Source organism: Neoarius graeffei, chromosome 28, assembly GCF_027579695.1.
Source record: "Neoarius graeffei isolate fNeoGra1 chromosome 28, fNeoGra1.pri, whole genome shotgun sequence".
Classification (NCBI taxonomy): domain Eukaryota; kingdom Metazoa; phylum Chordata; class Actinopteri; order Siluriformes; family Ariidae; genus Neoarius; species Neoarius graeffei.
Window position 1 is genome coordinate 15,999,170 of NC_083596.1, and position 22,028 is coordinate 16,021,197.

The window sequence follows — 22,028 nt, forward strand, 5'->3', positions numbered from 1 at the left end:
TTTGGGACATTTCTTTTAATATGGAGCAGCATATGATGTTAAATAAGTCATCTTTATTTCACAGAAATAAAATACAGGACACAAACAGGCAGTGGCCATTGTACCGGAGTCACAGGACGATGGAGAGATAGTCACATGCCTGTAGATAAGATAAATACTGATTATTAAACAGATCTTATTCCAAAGGTCTCACTCATTCCATGTCGTGTGGAAAACCACGTTCTGAGAATACAGAAGTTGGGATACAAATTCAAACCCTTAATTTGATTTCTAGTTTGTTTTCTACCAAATGATGAGGCTGCAAATTACTACAGTTACAATTCATATGACGTAACTGTTTTATCCAACATAAGTGATGGCTTTAAAAATGCTCCTTTTTGTCCCTCTCCCCATTTCCTGGCTTGGTAGGGTTGCTCTAATAAAAATGAACTTCCTGCCCAGACTGCTCTAACCACTGCAAATGATCCCCATCTTATTATCCAACAAGGTTATTAAGGTGTTTGAAAGCTGGCTAAGCTCCTTCATGTGGAGCAAAAGGAAGCCTTGTCTCAAGATGACAAAACTTCAAATGGCAGGTTGTGATGGAGAGTTAGATTTTACCAACTGGCATCACACCTGCAGTTGATTGCAAGCTGGCACAATTGTGATTCAGCCTTGATTTGGCATGATATTGAATCCTCCCAGTCGAAGTGTCCCTTGTTGAATCTATTGTTCTTGAATAATCCTGAATCTGTTAAGAACACTGCTCTAACCCTATTACTCTCAGTACCATCAGAGCCTGGAGATCCATTCGCTTTATAGAAGGCCGGGCTCATTTATCATCTCTTCTCACTCCCATTCTTGATAGATAACCCGGACTTCCTGCCAGGCTGTAAGGACCAGGGCTCATCTCATCATCTCTAGCCACTTTATCCTGTTCTACAGGGTCGCAGGCAAGCTGGAGCCTATCCCAGCTGACTACGGGCGAAAGGCGGGGTACACCCTGGACAAGTCGCCAGGTCATCACAGGGCTGACACATAGACACAGACAACCATTCACACTCGCATTCACACCTACGGTCAATTTCACCAGTTAACCTAACCTGCATGTCTTTGGACTGTGGGGGAAACCGGAGCACCCGGAGGAAACCCACGCGGACACGGGGAGAACATGCAAACTCCGCACAGAAAGGCCCTCGCCGGCCACGGGGCTCGAACCCGGACCTTCTTGCTGTGAGGCAGCAGCACTAACCACTACACCACCGTGCCGAGGACCAGGGCTTTAAAGGGGAACAGAGGGCAATATATAGAGTAAATATAACAATAAAACACACATTAACGAACCTTATTCAAGACTTACAAAAGTTTTTTGTTCTAAGGTTGGAAAGTTAGTGTTTTGAAAGTAGCTCGAGCAAACTATTTCCGCAGTTTGAACAGCCCGCCATGATATTAATTTTATCCAATCAGAATGCACGTTCATTTTCTCTGCGTAACACTCATGACGTATGTCTGTGCCCAGTTGTGTTGGCTCATTGAGGTTGGGAATAGCACGTGTGAATCGGAAAGTAGGATGAATTGTAAGTGATCGGCTACACAATGCCACAGTGTGTTGCTTTCGGGTGTAATAACAGGACCGATGGAAAGCATAACGATCCTCCAGACGTGTCTTTTGCGGGATCTCTTCGTATGATTCGACAGAGCTGTCGCTTTCACTTGATGCGCCCGACGCCATGATTACACGCTTCTCTCCTAGTGCAGTGGGTAGGGCTGACGTCACGGTCTTTTAAAAATGGCGACTCTTGTGCCGTTTAGCGTACCGACTATTATATTTACAATTACCAAGATATTTCGTAGGGCGGCACGGTGGTGTAGTGATTAGCGCTGTCGCCTCACAGCAAGAAGGTCCTGGGTTCGAGCCCCGGGGCTGGCGAGGGCCTTTCTGTGTGGAGTTTGCATGTTCTCCCCGTGTCCGCGTGGGTTTCCTCCGGGTGCTCCGGTTTCCCCCACAGTCCAAAGACATGCAGGTTAGGTTAACTGGTGACTCTAAATTGACCGTAGGTGTGAATGTGAGTGTGAATGGTTGTCTGTGTCTATGTGTCAGCCCTGTGATGACCTGGAGACTTGTCCAGGGTGTACCCCGCCTTTCGCCCGTAGTCAGCTGGGATAGGCTCCAGCTTGCCTGCGACCCTGTAGAAGGATAAAGCGGCTAGAGATAATGAGATGAGATGAGAAGATATTTCGTTGTTTTCTAGTATATAAATTTGATAGAATACGTTACTTTGTCACATCAGCAACTGTATACATTATATTTGGTACCCCTTTAAAGTGCATATCACGGGTAAATTCAGGAGCAAGATCAATGTAATTCTCCTATTTTATATTAAACTTTGGTCAAATATCTGTCACATTTTCCATTTTGTGCAATTTTTTTACCTTGCGCAATACCAGAAAAATTCAGTTGAAATCAAGCCATTTGAGGCGAATTGGTCCGCCTCTGAAAAAACTTGCCATTTGGATTTCCCGGGAAACATTGATTTTCGTGACGTCGCGTGCGGGACGCCTCCCTCTGAATCCTACGTCAGCGCTGGTTTGTTTATGAGAAAACGACCTGGTGGTTTTCTGCAAATTTCTTCAACGTTATCACGTAATTATTAAAATGGTTAACAGATGTATCGTAGGAGGGTGTAGCAACACCAATCTTGATGGGATTAGTGCTCATCGTTTTCCAAAAGCCCAGACAATGAGAGAGAAATGGGAGCGCTTGGTCTACACAGGCTGTGCACTGAAACCGTGCAAGCTCGCGCAGCCTGCTGGCGCTTCCGCAGGTAACGTCACGAATCTGGCTCCAGACTCCCTTGGGATTTTTCCAGATGCGTTTTGTTATTTTATTTTTTTCTGCTGTAGACAGATGGCCTTGTGCAAAATTACCCTTCTGGATGAGTGTGTAAAGGGACATACTTTCATATATATAAAAAAAAAAAGGAAATTGGTCCAGAATATGCACTTTAAAGTGTGGAGCACCCAAGGGCTGAAGAAAATAGGTGATCTATTTAAAGCCCAGATTTTACTATCCTTTCAGCAGTTGCAACAGCAATTTGGTTTATTCAATCAAGGTGACTTCTACAGCTAGTTACAAATTAGAGATTTCATAGTTAAAGACACCACCTTAATGACTTCTTAGTCACCACTTCATGTGTGGAGAAGGCCCCGTCTCTACAGATCAATAAGAAATGCATTACTGTTTTTTTACAGAGCTCTGAACAAACCATCAAGCTAGCTTGGGAGAAAGATCTAGGCGTTGCTATAGATGATGCTGACTGGCAGGAAGTCTGGTCTCAGGCCATGAACATTTCTGCGTGTAACCGCACCAAATCCATACAGTTCAGAACTGTACATCTCGCGCATTAACACCTGTTGTCAAGAACAAAATGGACGCTAATATTTCCCCGCTTTGTTGGAAATGCAATTCTGAGACTGGGAGTTATGCTCACTGCTTCTGGTCATGTGTGAAGTTACAAAAGTATTGGTCTAGAATTGTGATTGAACTGACTGCTATCTTTGGTGTCCCAATACGGATGGACCCTATGTGCCCGATACTTGGTCTCCCAGATGGTCGGATCACCGACAGTAAACACAGGAGACTTTTCAATATACTGACCTTTGCTGCTAGAAAGAACATTCTATTCTTTTGGATCAAGAATGTTGTTCCAAGAAGAAAAAAAAAAAAAAAAAAAACCAAACATGGCACAACATTGTTATGGACCGCATTCCTAGTGAATACATGTGCATGCTTCACTCCAAAACAGATGCTTTCTATAAGGTCTGGGCCCACGCTGTCATCTTCCTTGCTTCGTAGATTTCCCAGATCAGCCTCGCCTGCCTTTGTGACTTTGTTTTAAGTGCTCACTATCTAACAAGCACCTTGTAGCCTTGCTATGTTTGTATGCTCTGTACTGATTCCTATTTGGATACTGCCCTGTCTTAGCCTGGGAAATCCCATGCTGCTTTGCACAATCGTTCCGATCTGAAAAGACAGCATGGAAACTATGGCTCCCTAACTCAGGCGAGCCTTTAGACCAATCAGAGAGTGGGGAGGGGTGGAAAGACGGTGACGCGTACTACTCGACAAACGGAAGCTTGTAGTTTATTTGGGACCATTTACGGATCACATTTAACATGGCAGCGAGCGATACGAACCAAACTTTCGATCAAGCTTTAGACACTGTTCTGAATAGTTTAGAGCGAAAGTCTGTTTTAAAAAAAAAAACAAAAAACAGCGTTTGGCATTTCAGTCTTTCTTCGCCTCTTCGTCGCTCTAACTACGTCACCAGGTACAACTGCCATGACTGGCCATGGGCTACGTATACGCCAAATGATAGACATTCGCAACGTCCAATAAACGGCTGTTGACAATCGTAAACCACACCTCCCCTACGAGAAATTCAATAGGCGGATTCCAGACCATATTTCACTTGTAATATGGTCTGGTGTTAACCAGACTAGCCCTGTCTGGCTGCAGGAAATTGAAAGGGAGGGGGCTGGATGGAGATTGTGCCCACTGTCATTTATTTTTATTTTCATAATTATTTTCCATTTACTGTACCAACATTGGGCGGCACGGTGGTGTAGTGGTTAGCGCCGTCGCCTCACAGCAAGAAGGTCCGGGTTCGAGCCCCGGGGCTGGCGAGGGCCTTTCTGTGCGGAGTTTGCATGTTCTCCCCGTGTCCGCGTGGGTTTCCTCCGGGTGCTCCGGTTTCCCCCACAGTCCAAAGACATGCAGGTTAGGTTAACTGGTGACTCTAAATTGAGCGTAGGTGTGAATGTGAGTGTGAATGGTTGTCTGTGTCTATGTGTCAGCCCTGTGATGACCTGGCGACTTGTCCAGGGTGTACCCCGCCTTTCGCCCGTAGTCAGCTGGGATAGGCTCCAGCTTGCCTGCGACCCTGTAGAAGGATAAAGCGGCTAGAGATAATGAGATGAGATGAGGTGTACCAACATTCTGCTGTTTTTTTTTTCCTCCCGGTCATGTCTGAACAGTTCGGTGTGTTTTGCGTTTTGAGAAAATGTAATAAAAATATTCCCCCCCCAAAAAAAGCTCCTTTTTAAAACCAATGCGAACCTTGGGTACTGAAACGGTGACTAACTTCATGGGTGTTTGAGAAAGACTGTCTGACGAATGCACTGGATATCTGAACTTGCATGCATTTTAAAATAAAACGTATCGTGATGTTGCATGATGTTACCTGGCAGCTTATCATAAGGTTGGGTGCTCCATCCACATTTGCTGCTACTGAGAATATGGGGTTCTGGAGGCAGTCTTCCAGATGTTCTGTGACCCTCATCTCAAGCAGATACTGGAGCACATCTGCAGTTATATTTCTTCCCTGTAGGAACATTGAAATCGGTTCTGACATACTGACTAGAGAATGTCCCGTTATTGTCTAAAAACACAATCCCCGCAGCAGCTTGACGTCCTACAAGCTGTTCCTGGTTTTGTAAAACTTTTACAATTCTTCCTTGTGCCGTTGTTATTCGCTTTCACAGAGATGCCTGTGTGCTCCTTTGACTCACCACTGTGTTGATATAAAGGCCACATGGACAGGATGTGAAATGGCTGTTCACTGTCAGGTTATGCCTGGAATACAGAAAGTAATAAGCAGATGCAGCATTATTACAACTACTAAATCACACAAAAAGCTTCAAAGAGCATAAAGTTATGTATTTATTCCACTTACGCATGACATACAGGGCAGATGAGCTTTCCTTCTTCCTCTATTCCATCCACAACAGAGTCAAAGTACTTTTCTTCATACTGCTGGCTTTTGTGGTATTCTTCAATGATCGACAGCTCTAAAAACGTGATTCTTGCATGTTAAAAGAATACTCCAGTTCCTCTCCCCCAAACTACTCCCAGTCTACCACATCTGTACTGCATGTGTGATTATACACTACCGTTCAAAAGTTTGGGGTCACCCAGACAATTTTGTGTTTTCCATGAAAAGTCACACTTTTATTTACCACCATAAGTTGTAAAATGAATAGAAAATATAGTCAAGACATTTTTCTGGCCATTTTGAGCATTTAATCGACCCCACAAATGTGATGCTCCAGAAACTCAATCTGCTCAAAGGAAGGTCAGTTTTATAGCTTCTCTAAAGAGCTCAACTGTTTTCAGCTGTGCTAACATGATTGTACAAGGGTTTTCTAATCATCCATTAGCCTTCTGAGGCAATGAGCAAACACATTGTACCATTAGAACACTGGAGTGAGAGTTGCTGGAAATGGGCCTCTATACACCTATGGAGATATTGCACCAAAAACCAGACATTTGCAGCTAGAATAGTCATTTAGCACATTAGCAATGTATAGAGTGGATTTCTGATTAGTTTAAAGTGATCTTCATTGAAAAGAACAGTGCTTTTCTTTCAAAAATAAGGACATTTCAAAGTGACCCCAAACTTTTGAATGGTAGTGTACATAGCAAGTCAGGTTTCTCTTGTCATTATATAAATTGTGTATGGATAGTATACCAGGAAACCTTTGGGAATTCATCTTTGTTATTTTCAGAGAACACAAGATCAACTGTGAGCTACTGCTCACTTACGTATCCCTCCGCTCTCGCTTATATCAGAATGGAAGGAATAGGACACTTATTATGAATGTTGACTTCAACAAATAATGAACCCTGAAACGAGTAAGTAAAGAGCAGTGTTCTCCCCAGGGATTTCAAGTAGCATCCTGGTAAACCGTCATTTTGAAATCGCATTTTGCTTCTTGAAATAGCGTCAAAATCCACTCTGCGTGTTTCGTAAATACATTCAGTTGGCAAACAGGAAGTCGATGTGCGACAGACCCGAAAACGGTATACACGGTATAGAACCCCAAGCTGAAGCTCGCTACCAAATATCAAGAAGTTGCGATTCGTAACTGCTGAGAAAAATGTTACAGAAACTTTGTAAATCTATACTGTATGCTTCATAAATACATTCAGTCGGTAAACAAGAGGTCGACGTGGGATAGACCTGAAAAAAAAAAAAAAAAAAAAAAAAAAAGTATACATGGTATAGAACCCCAAGCTGCAGCTCGGTACCAAATATCAAGAAGTTGCGATTCGTAACTGCTGAGAAAAATGTTACAAAAGCTTTGCAAATCCATACTATATGTTTCGTAAATACATTCAGTCGGTAAACATGAAGTCGATGTGCGACAGACCTGAAAACAGTATACACGGTACAGAACCCCAAGCTGAAGCTCACTACCAAATATCAAGCAGTTGCGATTTGTAGTTGCTGAGAAAAATGTTATGAAAACTTTGTAAATCCACACTATATATTCCGTAAATACATTCAGTCGGTAAACAGGAAGTTGACGTGGGATAGACCTGAAAAATGGTATAGAACCCCAAGCTGAAGCTCGGTACCAAGTGGCTATGATTTGAGAAAAAGGGTCTTTCGGACAGACAGAGGTAAACCACTATATCCCCCTCCTTCGGAGCGAGGGTATAATAATAAAAACAGATTACATACCAGTTCCTTATCAGAGCTGGACAAGTATGTTAGCATATAGATGTTATAGAAGTCACTGGTTTTGTGAAAACTTCCTTTCTCAAAAGAAAGGATTGTGGAAACAAATGACAAAACTGAGCAGAATACAGTACAATGTAACATCTCATCTCATTATCTGTAGCCACTTTATCCTGTTCTACAGGGTCGCAGGCAAGCTGGAGCCTATCCCAGCTGACTACGGGCGAAAGGCGGGGTACACCCTGGACAAGTCGCCAGGTCATCACAGGGCTGACACATAGACACAGACAACCATTCACACTCACACCTACGGTCAATTTAGAGTCACCAGTTAACCTAACCTGCATGTCTTTGGACTGTGGGGGAAACCGGAGCACCCGGAGGAAACCCACGCGGACACGGGGAGAACATGCAAACTCCACACAGAAAGGCCCTCACCGGCCACGGGGCTCGAACCCAGATCTTCTTGCTGTGAGGCAACAGTGCTAACCACTACACCACCGTGCCGCCCGTACAATGCAACATAAAAACAGTAAATCTAATGCTAGCACAATACAAAGTCACCAAGCCAGACTCAAATATCCTATCTTTATGCGCAATGAGAGAACGTGACCAGAGACTACAGCTATAAGGATTCAAGTATTCACTTATTTCCCATCCTTTGCATTAATTAGCTTGGCATAATGTTGAATAAAATTACCACAGTGGCACATTTTAGCCTAGTTAATAAGGTTTCCTGGCAAGAACACCATGGAACTGGGCAAGGACCCTGGAGCTTTCACGTGCCTGATGATCTAACTAACGTATACATGATCTGTCCAACCTTGTATAGTGACACATTTTTAATATTTATTGACAGACTTTCATAACTGCCCTTAGACTCTGTTTATAATGGAATAATTGCACATATATAGACACCAAGTAAAAAAAAAAAACCCAAACAAACAAAAAAAAAAAACCCTGGAATATTTCATTAAAATGTAATATTTTTGACCTCCGGCCAAGGACAATGATATGGAAATCTGCAACCGTAACCACTTTATATATCTGGATACATTTCCAAAACTATTGGAATTACGTGCCTACATGGGTCTCTCACAGGATTACTGGTACCCGTGAATGTGGATTATGATATGAACTTATCGTATTTCTACATTGGTTATGCTTTGTCACTATTGAACTTTACTGCCATGTACTAGGTTTTAAGACGTATGGTATTGTTGAGCACAGATTTCCGCCGAGGCCAAATGCCGTATCTCGCGACGTTAGTGAAAGGGAAACTAAATTTGCAGATCTGACCCATGACTCGGATCTACTGCAAAATTTAATAGGTTCTTCCTCGGCCCGTGCGGCACCCTTCCACCAAGTTTCAGGGAAATCGGATCAGTAAGTTTTGCACAATCCTGCTTATAGGCAGCCAAACAAAACATAACCTCCTTGGCAGACGTAATAAACAAATGAATAAATAAGTGTAGAAGGTTTACAACAGACATTGACAGTAACCTTGAGATACAAGTTCCTGTTGGATTTCCTCTAGAACAACCAATTCATCGTCTTCCTGCGCACCTCTGTACATCTGTAAAAATCAAGCGGAGGGAAATATATATATATATATGACATTCCGTCACAAGACGTTCAGGTGTCTACAACTGATCTGAAATACCCGTACATCACTGATGCTGTCTTTCTTCCACAACAAAGGTAGTCTTTGGTTGGCTGACTGCAGGGCGCTCCACTCCATCTCCATCACTTCCTGGACGAGCAGAGAGCTCTGTGTGGTGTCTCCCATCTGACGGTACTTCTCCAGTAACCTCAACCGGCTGTTCTTCAACCTTTCCACACAACGCTGAGAAAGAAAGAGAAGGGTGTGTGTTTAGAATATTTACATTAAGACTAGCTCACCTATTACTCAAACCCCATTATTTAAATCAAGAGCTAACGGGGGGGGGGGGGGGGGGGGGGGGGGGGGGGCATGGTGGTGTAGTGGTTAGCGCTGTCGCCTCACAGCAAGAAGGTCCTGGGTTCGAGCCCCGGGGCCGGCGAGGGCCTTTCTGTGTGGAGTTTGCATGTTCTCCCCGTGTCCGTGTGGGTTTCCTCCGGGTGCTCCGGTTTCCCCCACAGTCCAAAGACATGCAGGTTAGGTTAACTGGTGACTCTAAATTGACCGTAGGTGTGAATGTGAGTGTGAATGGTTGTCTGTGTCTATGTGTCAGCCCTGTGATGACCTGGCGACTTGTCCAGGGTGTACCCCGCCTTTCGCCCGTAGTCAGCTGGGATAGGCTCCAGCTTGCCTGCGACCCTGTAGAAGGATAAAGCGGCTAGAGATAATGAGATGAGAAGAGCTAACGGGAAGTGATGAAAAATACTTAGGTGTCAGTAACTCAATGTTACGGTACATTAATGACATTTAGCAGACACTCTTATCCAGAGCAGGTTAGGTGCCTTGCTCAAGGGCACTTCAGCCATTCCTGCTGGTCCAGGGAATTGAACTGATGACCTTATGGTCCCATAGCTGCTTCTCTAACCATTATGCCATGGCTTCCCCGTTCCATTTTTCCAATTTAAAAAAAGCCCATAAGTATTTGAGACTTCTTCAGAATTACATTAAATTAATATTTCTCAGACCGTTTATTTGGATTTTCTCTCTTTTTCAAGGCACTTGGGAAAACTTGGGAGGTGATTTGCATCAAGATGGGTTCCCCTTACAAAAAAGTTTATTCAAGTGTGCTTCTAGTATTTTTCTTTTAAACTAAAGAGTATTTTTTCAGTTTACTTTTTTATTTCCTTATCAGAGATATACTTAATAAAAAGTTATACATAAGTATACTTGGCTTATACTGAAAAGTCGAAGTATATTAAACTTTTGATCAAGATGTACTTAACAAAAGAAAAAGTGTGTTAAAGTGCATATTCTGGACCAATTTCATTTTTTAAAAAATATGAAAGTATGTCCCTTTACACACTCATCCAGAAGAGTAATTTTGCACAAGGCCATCTGTCTACAGCAGAAAAAAACAAAACAAAACAAAAACCAGAACGCGTCTGGAAAAATCCTAAGGGAGTCTGGAGCCAGATTCGTGACGTTACCTGCGGAAGCGCCAGCAGGCTGCGCGAGCTTGCACGGTTTCAGTGCACAGCCTGTGTAGACCAAGTTTAGCAGCTAGCGATTTTGCATTGAAATATGGAATTGTCACCCGAGCGCAATGTTACTTCACCTTTGGATTAATAATAATAATAAAAAAAAATTTGCCAGGTATGTGAACACACACATGAGGAATTTGACTCCGGTTTCACTTAGCTCTCTTATACCCCTTTTCCACCAAATCAGTTCCAGGGATGGTTCGGGGCCAGTGCTGGTGCTGGTTCACAACTCGCTCAACTTGCGAACCAGCTGAGAACCAGTTTGCTTTTCCATAGCTCGGGGTGCTAAGGGGAGCCACGTCATTACGCCGCTGTATACATCAGTTACATCGCTGCGTTTGCATAAACCTTGGTGCGAACATCGAAGCAACAACAAAACACTGAGAAGAAGAAGCAGCAGCAGCAACAATAATGGATGACTGCTGCTTTACTGCATCCATGATATCTCGTCGCTTATTTAAAAATGGCGCCCTCTTGCGGTCTTGCTATTGTTGTTGGTCTTAACAACTCCGCTCCCCCGCTGATGTAAGCAGTTCTTTCCTCTGGCCCAGCAAAGAGCTGGTGCTACCCTGGAACTGGTTTTTCTGGCCCAGAGCCAGTCCTTTGTCAGTGGAAACAGAAAACCCGGTTCCAAACTAAGCACTGGCCCCGAACCAGCCCTGGAACTGATTTGGTGGAAAAGGGGTATTAGTACAAACAGATAAAAAGTGTAGAAACCCCCCCCCCCCCCCCAAAAGCTATGTACATGTAGAAGGGTAAATATATGTATAGACAGCATAGTGCAAGGATGAATTAGTAAAATATAAATACACAGTGTGCACAGAATGACGGTATGAGTGTGCAGATATTTCACAGTTGATGTGACTGATATCTGAGTCCGGTTTTAGCTGTTCATCACACACTATGTTTACATGCACATAGAGAGAATCGAATTTCTGCCGTTGCTCGACTGAAATTGAAGTTCAAAATGCCATGTATACACCTTAATTCGGCTGAAATTGAACCGAACTTGATTTCTCGGAATCGAGCTACACGACCAAGTTTATGTGATTTCTGCAGAGCTACTTTGTGCATGTAAACCCTATCGAGCTAGTTGTCGAGCTACTTCCAGAAGTGACGAGTGACGAGACCACAAGCGGGAAATACAACAGCCTCGGTCGGCATGACAACGAATCATGACAACGGCATGAATCTTTTCTTTTTGTGGCATTGTTTGCACTGTTAAAATTTAGCTCACTTACTGTATCACCAAATACATCTGTACAGCTGTTGCATAGCTGTGAATTGTGTACATAAACAAGTCATTGTATTTGTGTGTATATCTATCTATCTATCTATCTATCTATCTATCTATCTAACATCTGAAGAATGTCAATAAAAACAAAACAATTGAACTTGTGTTTATTAAGACATAAGTTAAATTGTAAGCAAAAAAATGGACTTTAGAAAAATATTGTGCAAAATAAGTTGTCTTACAAAACAGTGGTCTGTGCCGGACAGTTTGTAGCCATAGTCTGTTAGAGCAAGCCTAACAGCTTGAACACGGAACTGCTAGTGTTGCCAGATTGGGGGTTTTAAGTGCATTTTAGCAGATTTGAACATGCTTTGGGCTGGAAAACGTCAGCAGTATCTGGCAACACTATAGCTCTTCTTCATGACGACAACCGGAAGTGTACCAACACGATGGGGCGTGTAGTGCCACCTGTGGCTCGGGTGCACAATGCACCTTGCACAATTACCCGATTTCACTTGTGCATGTAGGATTGGATTTCTCTGGCACCCCTGCTGGGACCCTTTACTTGATTACCAACAGCAGCTCGATTTGGACGTGCATGTAAACGTAGTCACAGAGACAGCCTGGGGGGGGGGGGGGGGGGGGGGGGGGGGACCCTGTTCTTGTGTCTGGTTGTTTTTGCATACAGTGTTCTGTAGCGTCTCCCTGAGGGGAGAAGTTTAAACAGTTTGTGACCAGGGTGTGATGGGTCTGCAGAGATGTTACCGGCCCGTTTCCTGACTCTGGACAGGTACAGGACTTGGATGGAGGGCAGACTGACACCAATAATTTTCTCTGCAGACCTTATTGTCCGTTGCAGTCTGTTCTTGTCCTGTTTGGTGACCGATCCAAACCAAACAGTGATGGAAGAGCAGAGAACAGACTGAATGATGGCAGAGTAGAATTGTCAGGCATGAAAACTGGTCGGGGTGAAAAAGGTGAGAAGGGTGCGCGAGTGGTGACGTGGCCTCTGGTGTTGTTTTATTTTGTTGGGGGGGGGGGGGGGGGGGGTCCTCCCCCAGAATAAATATTATAGCCTCCTTACTAAGTATACTGAATTGACATTTGCACAAGGACATACAGTACAAATACAAATTCAAATACATGTAGTTATAGTGAAATTATGCCCTGGAAAAAAAATGTGAATAATAGAACGAAGAAAGTGGAGAACACACAAGGAAGAGTGATCATTTTTTCCTTTTATTTGCCTGGACCACCAGTGTCTCCATGGCCCGCTTTCGCCGAGTTGCCACATGTTTCAGCCTTGCCCGCTTCTCTCCTTCAGCAGTCTGTTTCTTGGCCTGCTGAGCACTGCAAGTTGCTTGAGAGCCATACTTGCTCTGCTGCTTTTCCTCCTTGTTCACCCTCTGCTGGTGTTTGTATGTGGCTGCTGCAGAGTTAATGTTCTTGCACAATGTTCTGTCCACTTCCCCAAACTTCACGTCCTCCCTTCTAAAGAGCTGCATAGCTGTCTTCCCCCTGGACGTCAGCGTGTACTTGACCGTCTGTATTGCATTAAATGTTTCCACATTCATGTTGCCACTCCTTTGATCAATTACATCATTCATCAGACTAAATGAGGACTCGACTCTAGGTCCAGGAAAGATGGAGAGGCAACACTTAACCAGTGCACCCAGGGAGGTACTTGTCTGGTTTGTCGAAGACATGACCCCACCACTCCACGATGCTCTCTCCCTCCTTGAAGCTGGGGATGGTCAGGTCAACACTGAACCGCACAAGTTCCCTCTGGATATCCTGGTCTGCTGGCAAGAGGTGCCCCAGCATACCACTCAGCCTGCCAAGATATGGAAGTACCTGCAGCTTTCAGTTCTTTTTAAATCAAGGCTGAATACTTTCTTCTTTGCTGCTGTCTTTTATTAAATCAAATTTGAGACTTTTAATTTGATTTCTTTCAGCACAGACAGCACTACAAAATGGCATCTCCACTATACAGTGCCCTATATAGTGAGTAGCGAGCAATTTCGGACACAGGGATTGTCAAAAGACGCACGCGCCCTTTTTCAAATGCTGACGTAATCAAGCCGGAAGTTTTGTGTTCATAGGAAATCAGGAAAGTTTGAAAAAAAGTAGGAAATTCAGTCCAATGACTCAATCCAGCTTCTGGTGGTCTGGTCTGCACTCTGACTGATGTGTGCACGCTCTGGCCAGCAGGAGAAGAGGCGCGAAATGATGCTGCTTGCCCTTCGCAGTGAGATGCACTCGTCGCTATGGCGTCAATATCAAAGCAGGAGGAGGAGGCGCAAACCAGCACGAACTGTCTATGGGTGCGAAGCGACCTCCTTGCCCTTTGGGTCAATATCAACCCCCCCCCATTTTTTTTTCCTCATCGGATCTACACGATTCACGTAGGTCACCATTTTGGTTTCAAAACGGCGAATTCTGCCGAAACGTGAGGGATTTTCATGTATGACTGTGTCAGCAGCTCCTTAGACAGGTTGAGCTTCCTGAGCTGGCGCAGAAAGTACAACCTCTGCTGGGCCTTTTTGATGATGGCGACTGTGTCGGTCTCCCACTTCAGGTCCCGGGAGATTGTGGAACCCAGAAACCTGAAGGTTTCAACAGCAGTCACAATGTTGTTGGTGATGGTGACGGGTGGCTCCTCCTAAAGTCCACTGTCATCTCCACAGTTTTGAGCGTGTTCAGCTCCATTAAAAAAAGATGGCACCGCGGACGGTTGCCTCGGTACTTCGCTCTCTCGTACTTTCTACATTTTTGTGTATTTTTTTTTTAATATAATGAGATGTCAGAATTATTTCTTACCCTGGCAACAGTCAACTTGTGGATTGCTGATTTTCTTGCTCTTTTTCTCGGCTCTGCTTGGTCCTCAGCTTCGAGGGCCTCAGTGGATGCGGCACTTCGCCTTCTGTCAGGGGAGACGAACACGGCTGGCTCCTTTGGTGACGCTGACACAGATGGAGTCGGTGTTGCTTTGGGCATTCTGACAGATGGAACTGCGTCTTTTTTCAGATCAAGTTGCCTCGCGAAGCCTATTTCCCACTGCAAATAATTCTCAAAGTCATCGGGCCTTGTGAAGTGAGCACCGCAAATAATGCTGTAGTCTGTAGCATGTAGCCAATTTTTTCGGGTGCCTCGCACGAAGCGCTCCTATTTCTCTCTCATTGTCCGGTCTTTTGGAAAACGATGAGTACTAATCCCATCAAGATTGGTGTTGCTACACCCTCCTACGATACATCTGTTAACCATTTTAATAATTACGTGAAAACGTTGAAGACATTTGCAGAAAACCACCAGGTCGTTTTCTCAAACAAACCAGCGCTGACGTAGGATTCAGAGGGAGGCGTCCCGCACGCGACGTGTCCCGCACACGACGTCACGAAAATCAATGTTTCCCGGGAAATCCAAATGCCAAATTTTTCCAGAGGTGGACCAATTCGCCTCAAATGGCTTGATTTCAACTGAATTTTTCTGGTATTGCGCAAGGTAAAAAAAAAACTGCACAAAATGCAGAATGTTACAGATATTTGACCCAAGTTTAATATAAAACAGGAGAATTACACTGATCTTGCTCCTGAATTTACCCGTGATATGCACTTTAAAATATTTGTGCCTTATGTTTAAGTGTACTTGCCCTGTAGTTGTGTTTATCCTTTTGATAGTAGCCTGTAAAATACTTCTTTTTCACACATATTGGATTCTTTGTGATATACGGCAGCATGCTTTAAATCCGATCTTTTAAACCTACATGTACCATAAGTTTGTGGTCAGCTCTGGGGTGGAATAGCTTCAGAGTAAACAGTGTTGGAACTTAAACTTCTTATGTACATAGTGTTATGAACCAACAAAGAGACAGATAAACATTTCTCTTATTTTATTTGCTAACAAATTTGAAAACAAAGGAAAAGAAAACTACAGGAAAAGAAAACTACAAGAAAAGGAAAGTATTTATTTTATTTATTTAAAAAGGAAAGGGAGTTCAGTTGCACCAGTCCTCCCGGAGTGAGCCGAGGGTTGTTGCTAAAACCCGGGACGGAACGGGACAGGACATATTACTCGGGCAGTGACCTCCCTGCAGTTGTTGCTAAAACAGGTGACATCCCGTTCCGTCCCGGGTTTTAGTAATTGCCTGAGCCGAGCAGTAATTGCGGAATACACAGCATGAAGAAAAGTGAATGAGTGGACCAGCCGTCTGATTTCTAAACTGGATATTGCTGCCATCTCGCCCTTACATGGAAGAAGTGAATGAACGGAGAACTGAACGAACAACTGAAAGTCAGATTGTTTCAAAAACAATCGGCCTTCAAGAAGCAAGAACACAGACGGGTAAACTCCAACTCTCATTTGGATTAAAAAAAAAAAAAAAAAAAAAAAAAACCACACTTTTTTTACCTGCATTTAGATTAATACATGTAACTTGTATTGTGTGTTTAAGTTAGCGGTATAAGATTATTTAATTTGCTTCAGAATGTGATTGTCTCAGTTCATCTGATTATTTAATTAACCTTTTACGTTTTATCAGTGAAAATGCATGCATGTACATGTATGTTGCATAAGTTATAGCACCCATCCTGTTTTAATGAGAGTCAACCCACAATCACTGAAGTCAAATCAGTCTTAGTTGAGCAAGTCGGTAACGGTATTTCTTACTTTCACCGTAAATTTTTATTTATGAGACTTTGGTCTATAGCTGTCAAAGGCCTCAGCCTTAAAACCGGTTACCGCAGTAACGTCACGCACTCAGGACTGGCTGGCTCAGCTCGAATGCCAACTTTACGGTCAATTTTAACTCTCAAAAATATTTTTTATTCCCATTTATGCAGCATACAAGAGTCAAGGATGGAGATACTATCCACTCAAATTTATTTAAAAATAAAGGCTCTGCGTATCTCCTCTAAGAAAGATCCTGGCCCAATAAGATTAGTAACAGAGATCTCTGGTCAAAAACTAACCAACTACCAATAGAAGAAGAAATTGGATGAAGACGATGGAATTGGGTTGGCCACACCCTGCGAAAGGCAACATCAAACACCACCAGACAAGCCCTGTTTTGGAACCCCCAAGGGAAGAGAAGAAGAAGAAGCAGACCTAAGAACAGCTGGCGTAGGGACCTTCACGCAGACATGAGGACGTTTGGGCACACACGGGTCCGGCTGGAAAGGATAGCTGAAGACAGAGGTGCTTGGAGAGCAATTGTCAACAGCCTATACCCCAGGAGGGGTGACGGGGCATAGAGAGAGAATAGTATATTTCCAATATGCTATAAAGTATAATTTTATAAACTAAAAAGTGGACTAGAAATATAAAACAAGTAAACTCATAGTATATTTCCAGTATTCTATGACGTATGCTTTTGTAAACTAAAAAGTGGACTACAAGTATAGAACTAGACTGCATTTCCGCAGAGAAAATGCAAAGTGTGCTTGCTGAGCTGTAGCAGAACAGCTATCATGCTAAAAGCTAGCATGCCAACATGCCAGCATACTAACATGCCAACAGCTAGCATACTAACATGCCAACAGCTAGCATACTAACATGTTAATGCTAACATGCTAATAGATAACATGCTAATGATTAACATGCTATTTGTTAAAATTCTAACACTAAAGCTAATATGCTGACACATGTTATCTGTTAGCATGCTAGCATTAGCGTGTCAGCACGCTAGCATGCTGACACGCTAACAGTTAGCATGCTGACACGCTAACAGTTAGCATGCTGACACGCTAACAGTTAGCATGCTGACACGCTAACAGTTAGCATGCTGACACGCTAACAGTTAGCATGCTGACACGCTAACAGTTAGCATGCTGACACGCTAACAGTTAGCATGCTGACACGCTAACAGTTAGCATGCTGACACGCTAACAGTTAGCATGCTGACACGCTAACAGTTAGCATGCTGACACGCTAACAGTTAGCATGCTGACACGCTAACAGTTAGCATGCTGACACGCTAACAGTTAGCATGCTGACACGCTAACAGTTAGCATGCTGACACGCTAACAGTTAGCATGCTGACACGCTAACAGTTAGCATGCTGACACGCTAACAGTTAGCATGCTGACACGCTAACAGTTAGCATGCTGACACGCTAACAGTTAGCATGCTGACACGCTAACAGTTAGCATGCTGACACGCTAACAGTTAGCATGCTGACACGCTAACAGTTAGCATGCTGACACGCTAACAGTTAGCATGCTGACACGCTAACATGCGAACTCTGCATGCTACCATGCTAATCCTAACATGTTAACAGCTCTCATGATAACATGCTAATGGTGAACATGCTAACAACTCATGAGCTAACAAGCAGGCATGATATCGTAATGGGTAACATGCTAACAGCTAGCATGGTAACACGTGAATGCTTATATGCTAATTGCTATCGTGTGTGCATGCAAGTATTCCTAATAAAGTGGCCATTGAGTTGAAGTTGATTTGCTGTCAAAGTCTCTAATGAGCAGATCCTTGCCAAATGCATCGTCACCTATGGGGGAAGGGAGGAATGACTCAGTCAAGCTTCCATTGATTAGTGGCAAACTGGAGAAAAAATGGACGGATGAAAGGCAAGACAAAGACGAGTGCGGGTCAGAACCGATATCATGTGTGTGATGGTGATTTGGCCTGAGGTGCCGTATGAAGTTTGGTGGATGTGTGGTGAAGTGTTACCGAGCAAAACTCCATTCATTTGAATGGGGCCAAAAATCAATGGAAGCCTATGGAGGTAAAAAGAGATGCGTGAAAACCAAGGAAAAGACGAGTGCAGGTCTCAGATGAGGGGATGGATCTGTGCTGGGGACTTGGCCTGAGGCATCAAGTGAAGTTTCTTGAAGTTTGGTCACTTGGTTAAAAAAAAATTGATGGAGAGTGAAAGTTTTTCTCCTGAAACACCATTCATTTTCAATGGGGCCAAAAATCAATGCAAGCCTATGGAGGAAAAAGGGATGAGCAAAAAGAAAGGAAAAATATGAGTGCGGGTCAGAACCGATTGCATGGATGTGTCGGGGGAGTTGGCCTGAAGTATCACATGAGGTTTGGTGCATCTGCGATGGAGCGTGTCCGAGTAGGACGATTCGATTCATGAGCCCTAGTCATTCTCTATGGGAAAAAAACAAAAGAAAAAACAACAAGAACAAGAGAACGGGCACGTTGATCCAAAAGCTGTATATAAGCACACTACACCACTTTGGGCCAGACGTCTCAGAGTTGGAACGGTGTCTCTATCTCGAACGCCCTAGGAGGAGTAGTGGATCCAAAAAACGTGTCGGAATAAGGCAGAATAAGTAAACTTAAGAAGAACAATAGTGCCTTTGGCAAGCACACTAACTAGTAAACTATTAGTATAGAAGTTTACTTGTGGTATACTTAGATTACATTAGATAAGATAGAACTTTATTGATCCCTTTGGGAGGGTTCCCTCAGGGAAATTAAAATTCCAGTAGCATCATTATAGGATAAACAGAGAATAGAATAGAAAAAGAGAACTTCTAGATAAATTAAGTCTTTAGAAAACTTCTAGATAAATAAATTAAGTATTTACATATACAACTAGAAAAGCACTCCGAGAGCGCAGACCTCCGCCAAGAATCCTTTAAAAAAAAAAATCCAGGATCCAAAAGGTGATCCGGATCACTGCCAAAATTTAATGGATTGTTACTTGTGCCCAGTCACACCTCTGGAAAAAAATTTCAGAGCAATCCGTTCATTACTTTTTCCGTAATGTTGCTAACAGACAAACAAACAAACGCTACCGAAAACATAACCTCCTTGGCGGAGGTAATAATAATAACTAGAATGCATTTCCGGAGAAAATGCGAAAGCGTGCTTGCTCAGGTGCGCAGCCATGGCGACCTGGCAAGAGAGGCGACCGCACGCCCACATGACAAGTTTTGTGTCAACATGCGAAAGTTTGGCCAAGACACAAGGCGGATTCTCATACGGAGATGACAGGCTGGCAAGGTTCTTTACAGGGACATCCCAGAGCATCACTAACATGAAAACGTAGCTGTAATTCTAAATCCGTAAAGAGATAGGACCAAAAACACGTTTTTGCTCATTGTGGCGCCCCCTAGTGACCAAATGACACCAAATTTGATGAGGGTACACGAACTGGTACCGAAAGTCATCTCAACAAATATGGTCTTGATACGTCAAAGCATTTCTGAGATATGAGCCAAAATACGTTTTTGCTAACTGTGACGCCCTCTAGTGGCCAAATGACACCATATTTGATGAGAGTAGTTTGGATGGTGTCCAAAGTCATGCCACTAAATATGGTCTTGATGTGTCAAAGGGTTTCCGTGATATGAGCTCACTTCCTGTTTGGTGGCTTCGCCATCGATTTTGATTGGCTGCCACGGGCGAACGCTTCGACGTATGAAAGCTAAACGAATATCATTCATTAGGCATGGACTGGAGATCATGTGCGCCAAGTTTCATGATGATCGGACAAAAGATGTGGCCAGGGTCACTCTACCTTCACTTTGGACAAAATTCAAAATGGCGCAAATCTAATTAGGCGGAGAATTACGTCATAGGGTGCATTGGAATCGTCTAGCTCCAAGGATTCCACAGGCACCAGACTTATGAAAATCGGACATACGGATCAAAAGTTACGTGCATGAACGCATGTAAGACTGTGATCAGTTGGTGGCGCTACAGCGTGAGACATACCAACATGAAACTTGATGAAATCAATCAGGGTCCACTCCTCTACCAGTGTACCAAGTTTCATGACTTTACACCTTACGGTTTGGCCTGCAGAAGGAAAAATCTGTTTTTTTTTTGCGTCGTGCGCCCATTCATTTCAATGGGGGGAAAAAATTAATCCTTTAAAAAAATCCGGGATCCAGAAGGTGATCCGGATCACCGCCAAAATTTAATGGATTGTTACTTGTGCCCAGTCACACCTCTGGGAAAAATTTCAGAGCAATCCATTCATTACTTTTTCCGTAATGTTGCTAACAGACAAACCAACAAACAAACCAACGCTACCGAAAACATAACCTCCTTGGCGGAGGTAAACCTATGAAAAAGATATGAAAAAAGTCCAGCAGGAGACAGTACTTGCAGTACAAAATAAAAAATACTAGCTGTATACTCAGAGTTTACTTCTCTTAGACTTAAAGTATACTTTTTATAAACTAAAAGTGGGCCAATTTAGTCCCAAGATGAACTTGAAGCACACTTCTTTTTGATAAGAGTCATGCAATGAACATGTCAAAAGACAAAAACATCCATATTTTCCAAAACATTTCCTGAATCACATTCTTTTACATGTCTGAAATAAATGCATTCAATTGAAATGCTTTATAAAATCTACGCAAAAACCCAGTAACTGAGCATGTAGCTATGAAAAGACAGGCCGAAACTCAATTGGCCATATCGTTCACTATTTATGGCAATAAACCCTACTATTTCACACCCTATTTAGTGTACCTAGATACGACCCGTGACGTTAATTAGTATTAACTCAGAACCGCATTCAAGCTAACGAGCTATGCTATTTAGTTATGCATACATACACACCCAGATTGTTACTTAGCACACAGAGATATAAAATAAAATTACCTTTCTGTATGTTTCCTTCCATGGTGGGGTTCTGCACTTATACAAAGACCTGTGCCTCTGTAAACCGTCCATATTTCACAAATTTGTTAAATTATCGCTAGCATGTCATGGATATAAACAAATCCTGTTTGTTCTACTTCCGCTCTCAGCGCTCCACCAATCAGCGACGTTTGACGCAATCAAACCCGGAAGTGATTTTCGGCAGTTCTATGCACATGCGCTGTGTTTACTTTGGTTTTGTTATTATTGTTTTAGTCATGCTAAATAATAACTCAATGACAACAGTGTTATTTTTAATTTTATGATGAAATTCCTAAATTACGTTTCGGGTTAAATTTTCTTTATTATTATTTTTGCATTAAACCGTGAAAACCTGCCTGCATGATTTTAGTTGACACATTGATTCATTTGAAATCGTTTACAAACTTAACTCAATTCATATTAATGAATCTTAATTAACACTTATTAATCTTAATATAGTTTATTATTATTATTATTATTATTATTAGTATTATTATGTTAAATGTTTCATTAATATCTGAATGGGACAAGCTCCAAATATT

At 42.9% G+C, this 22,028-nt stretch overlaps 1 protein-coding gene across 1 annotated transcript; it reads right to left on the reverse strand.

The window, feature by feature from the left end:
* Window positions 1–33: 33 nt before the first annotated feature.
* Window positions 34–21,614, reverse strand: rpain (RPA interacting protein). Its single transcript, XM_060912309.1, has 7 exons — window positions 21,466–21,614; window positions 9,172–9,348; window positions 9,006–9,078; window positions 5,715–5,829; window positions 5,551–5,614; window positions 5,223–5,363; window positions 34–139 (listed from the first exon to the last, which is right to left on the reverse strand). The coding sequence occupies exons 1-7, from the start codon at window positions 21,535–21,537 to the stop codon at window positions 110–112; spliced, it is 672 nt and encodes a 223-aa protein (XP_060768292.1). The 5' UTR covers window positions 21,538–21,614; the 3' UTR covers window positions 34–109.
* Window positions 21,615–22,028: the final 414 nt, after the last annotated feature.

Bases quoted from the DNA above. Each gene is read 5' to 3' on its own strand.
- rpain (XM_060912309.1), bottom strand. From the start codon at position 21,537: ATGGACGGTTTACAGAGGCACAGGTCTTTGTATAAGTGCAGAACCCCA. The intron at 9,079-9,171 runs GTACGGGTATTT...TGATTTTTACAG, and splicing joins AGAAAGACAGCATCAGTGAT to ATGTACAGAGGTGCGCAGGA. The intron at 140-5,222 runs GTAACATCATGC...TCTTATCTACAG, and splicing joins ACCTTATGATAAGCTGCCAG to GCATGTGACTATCTCTCCAT.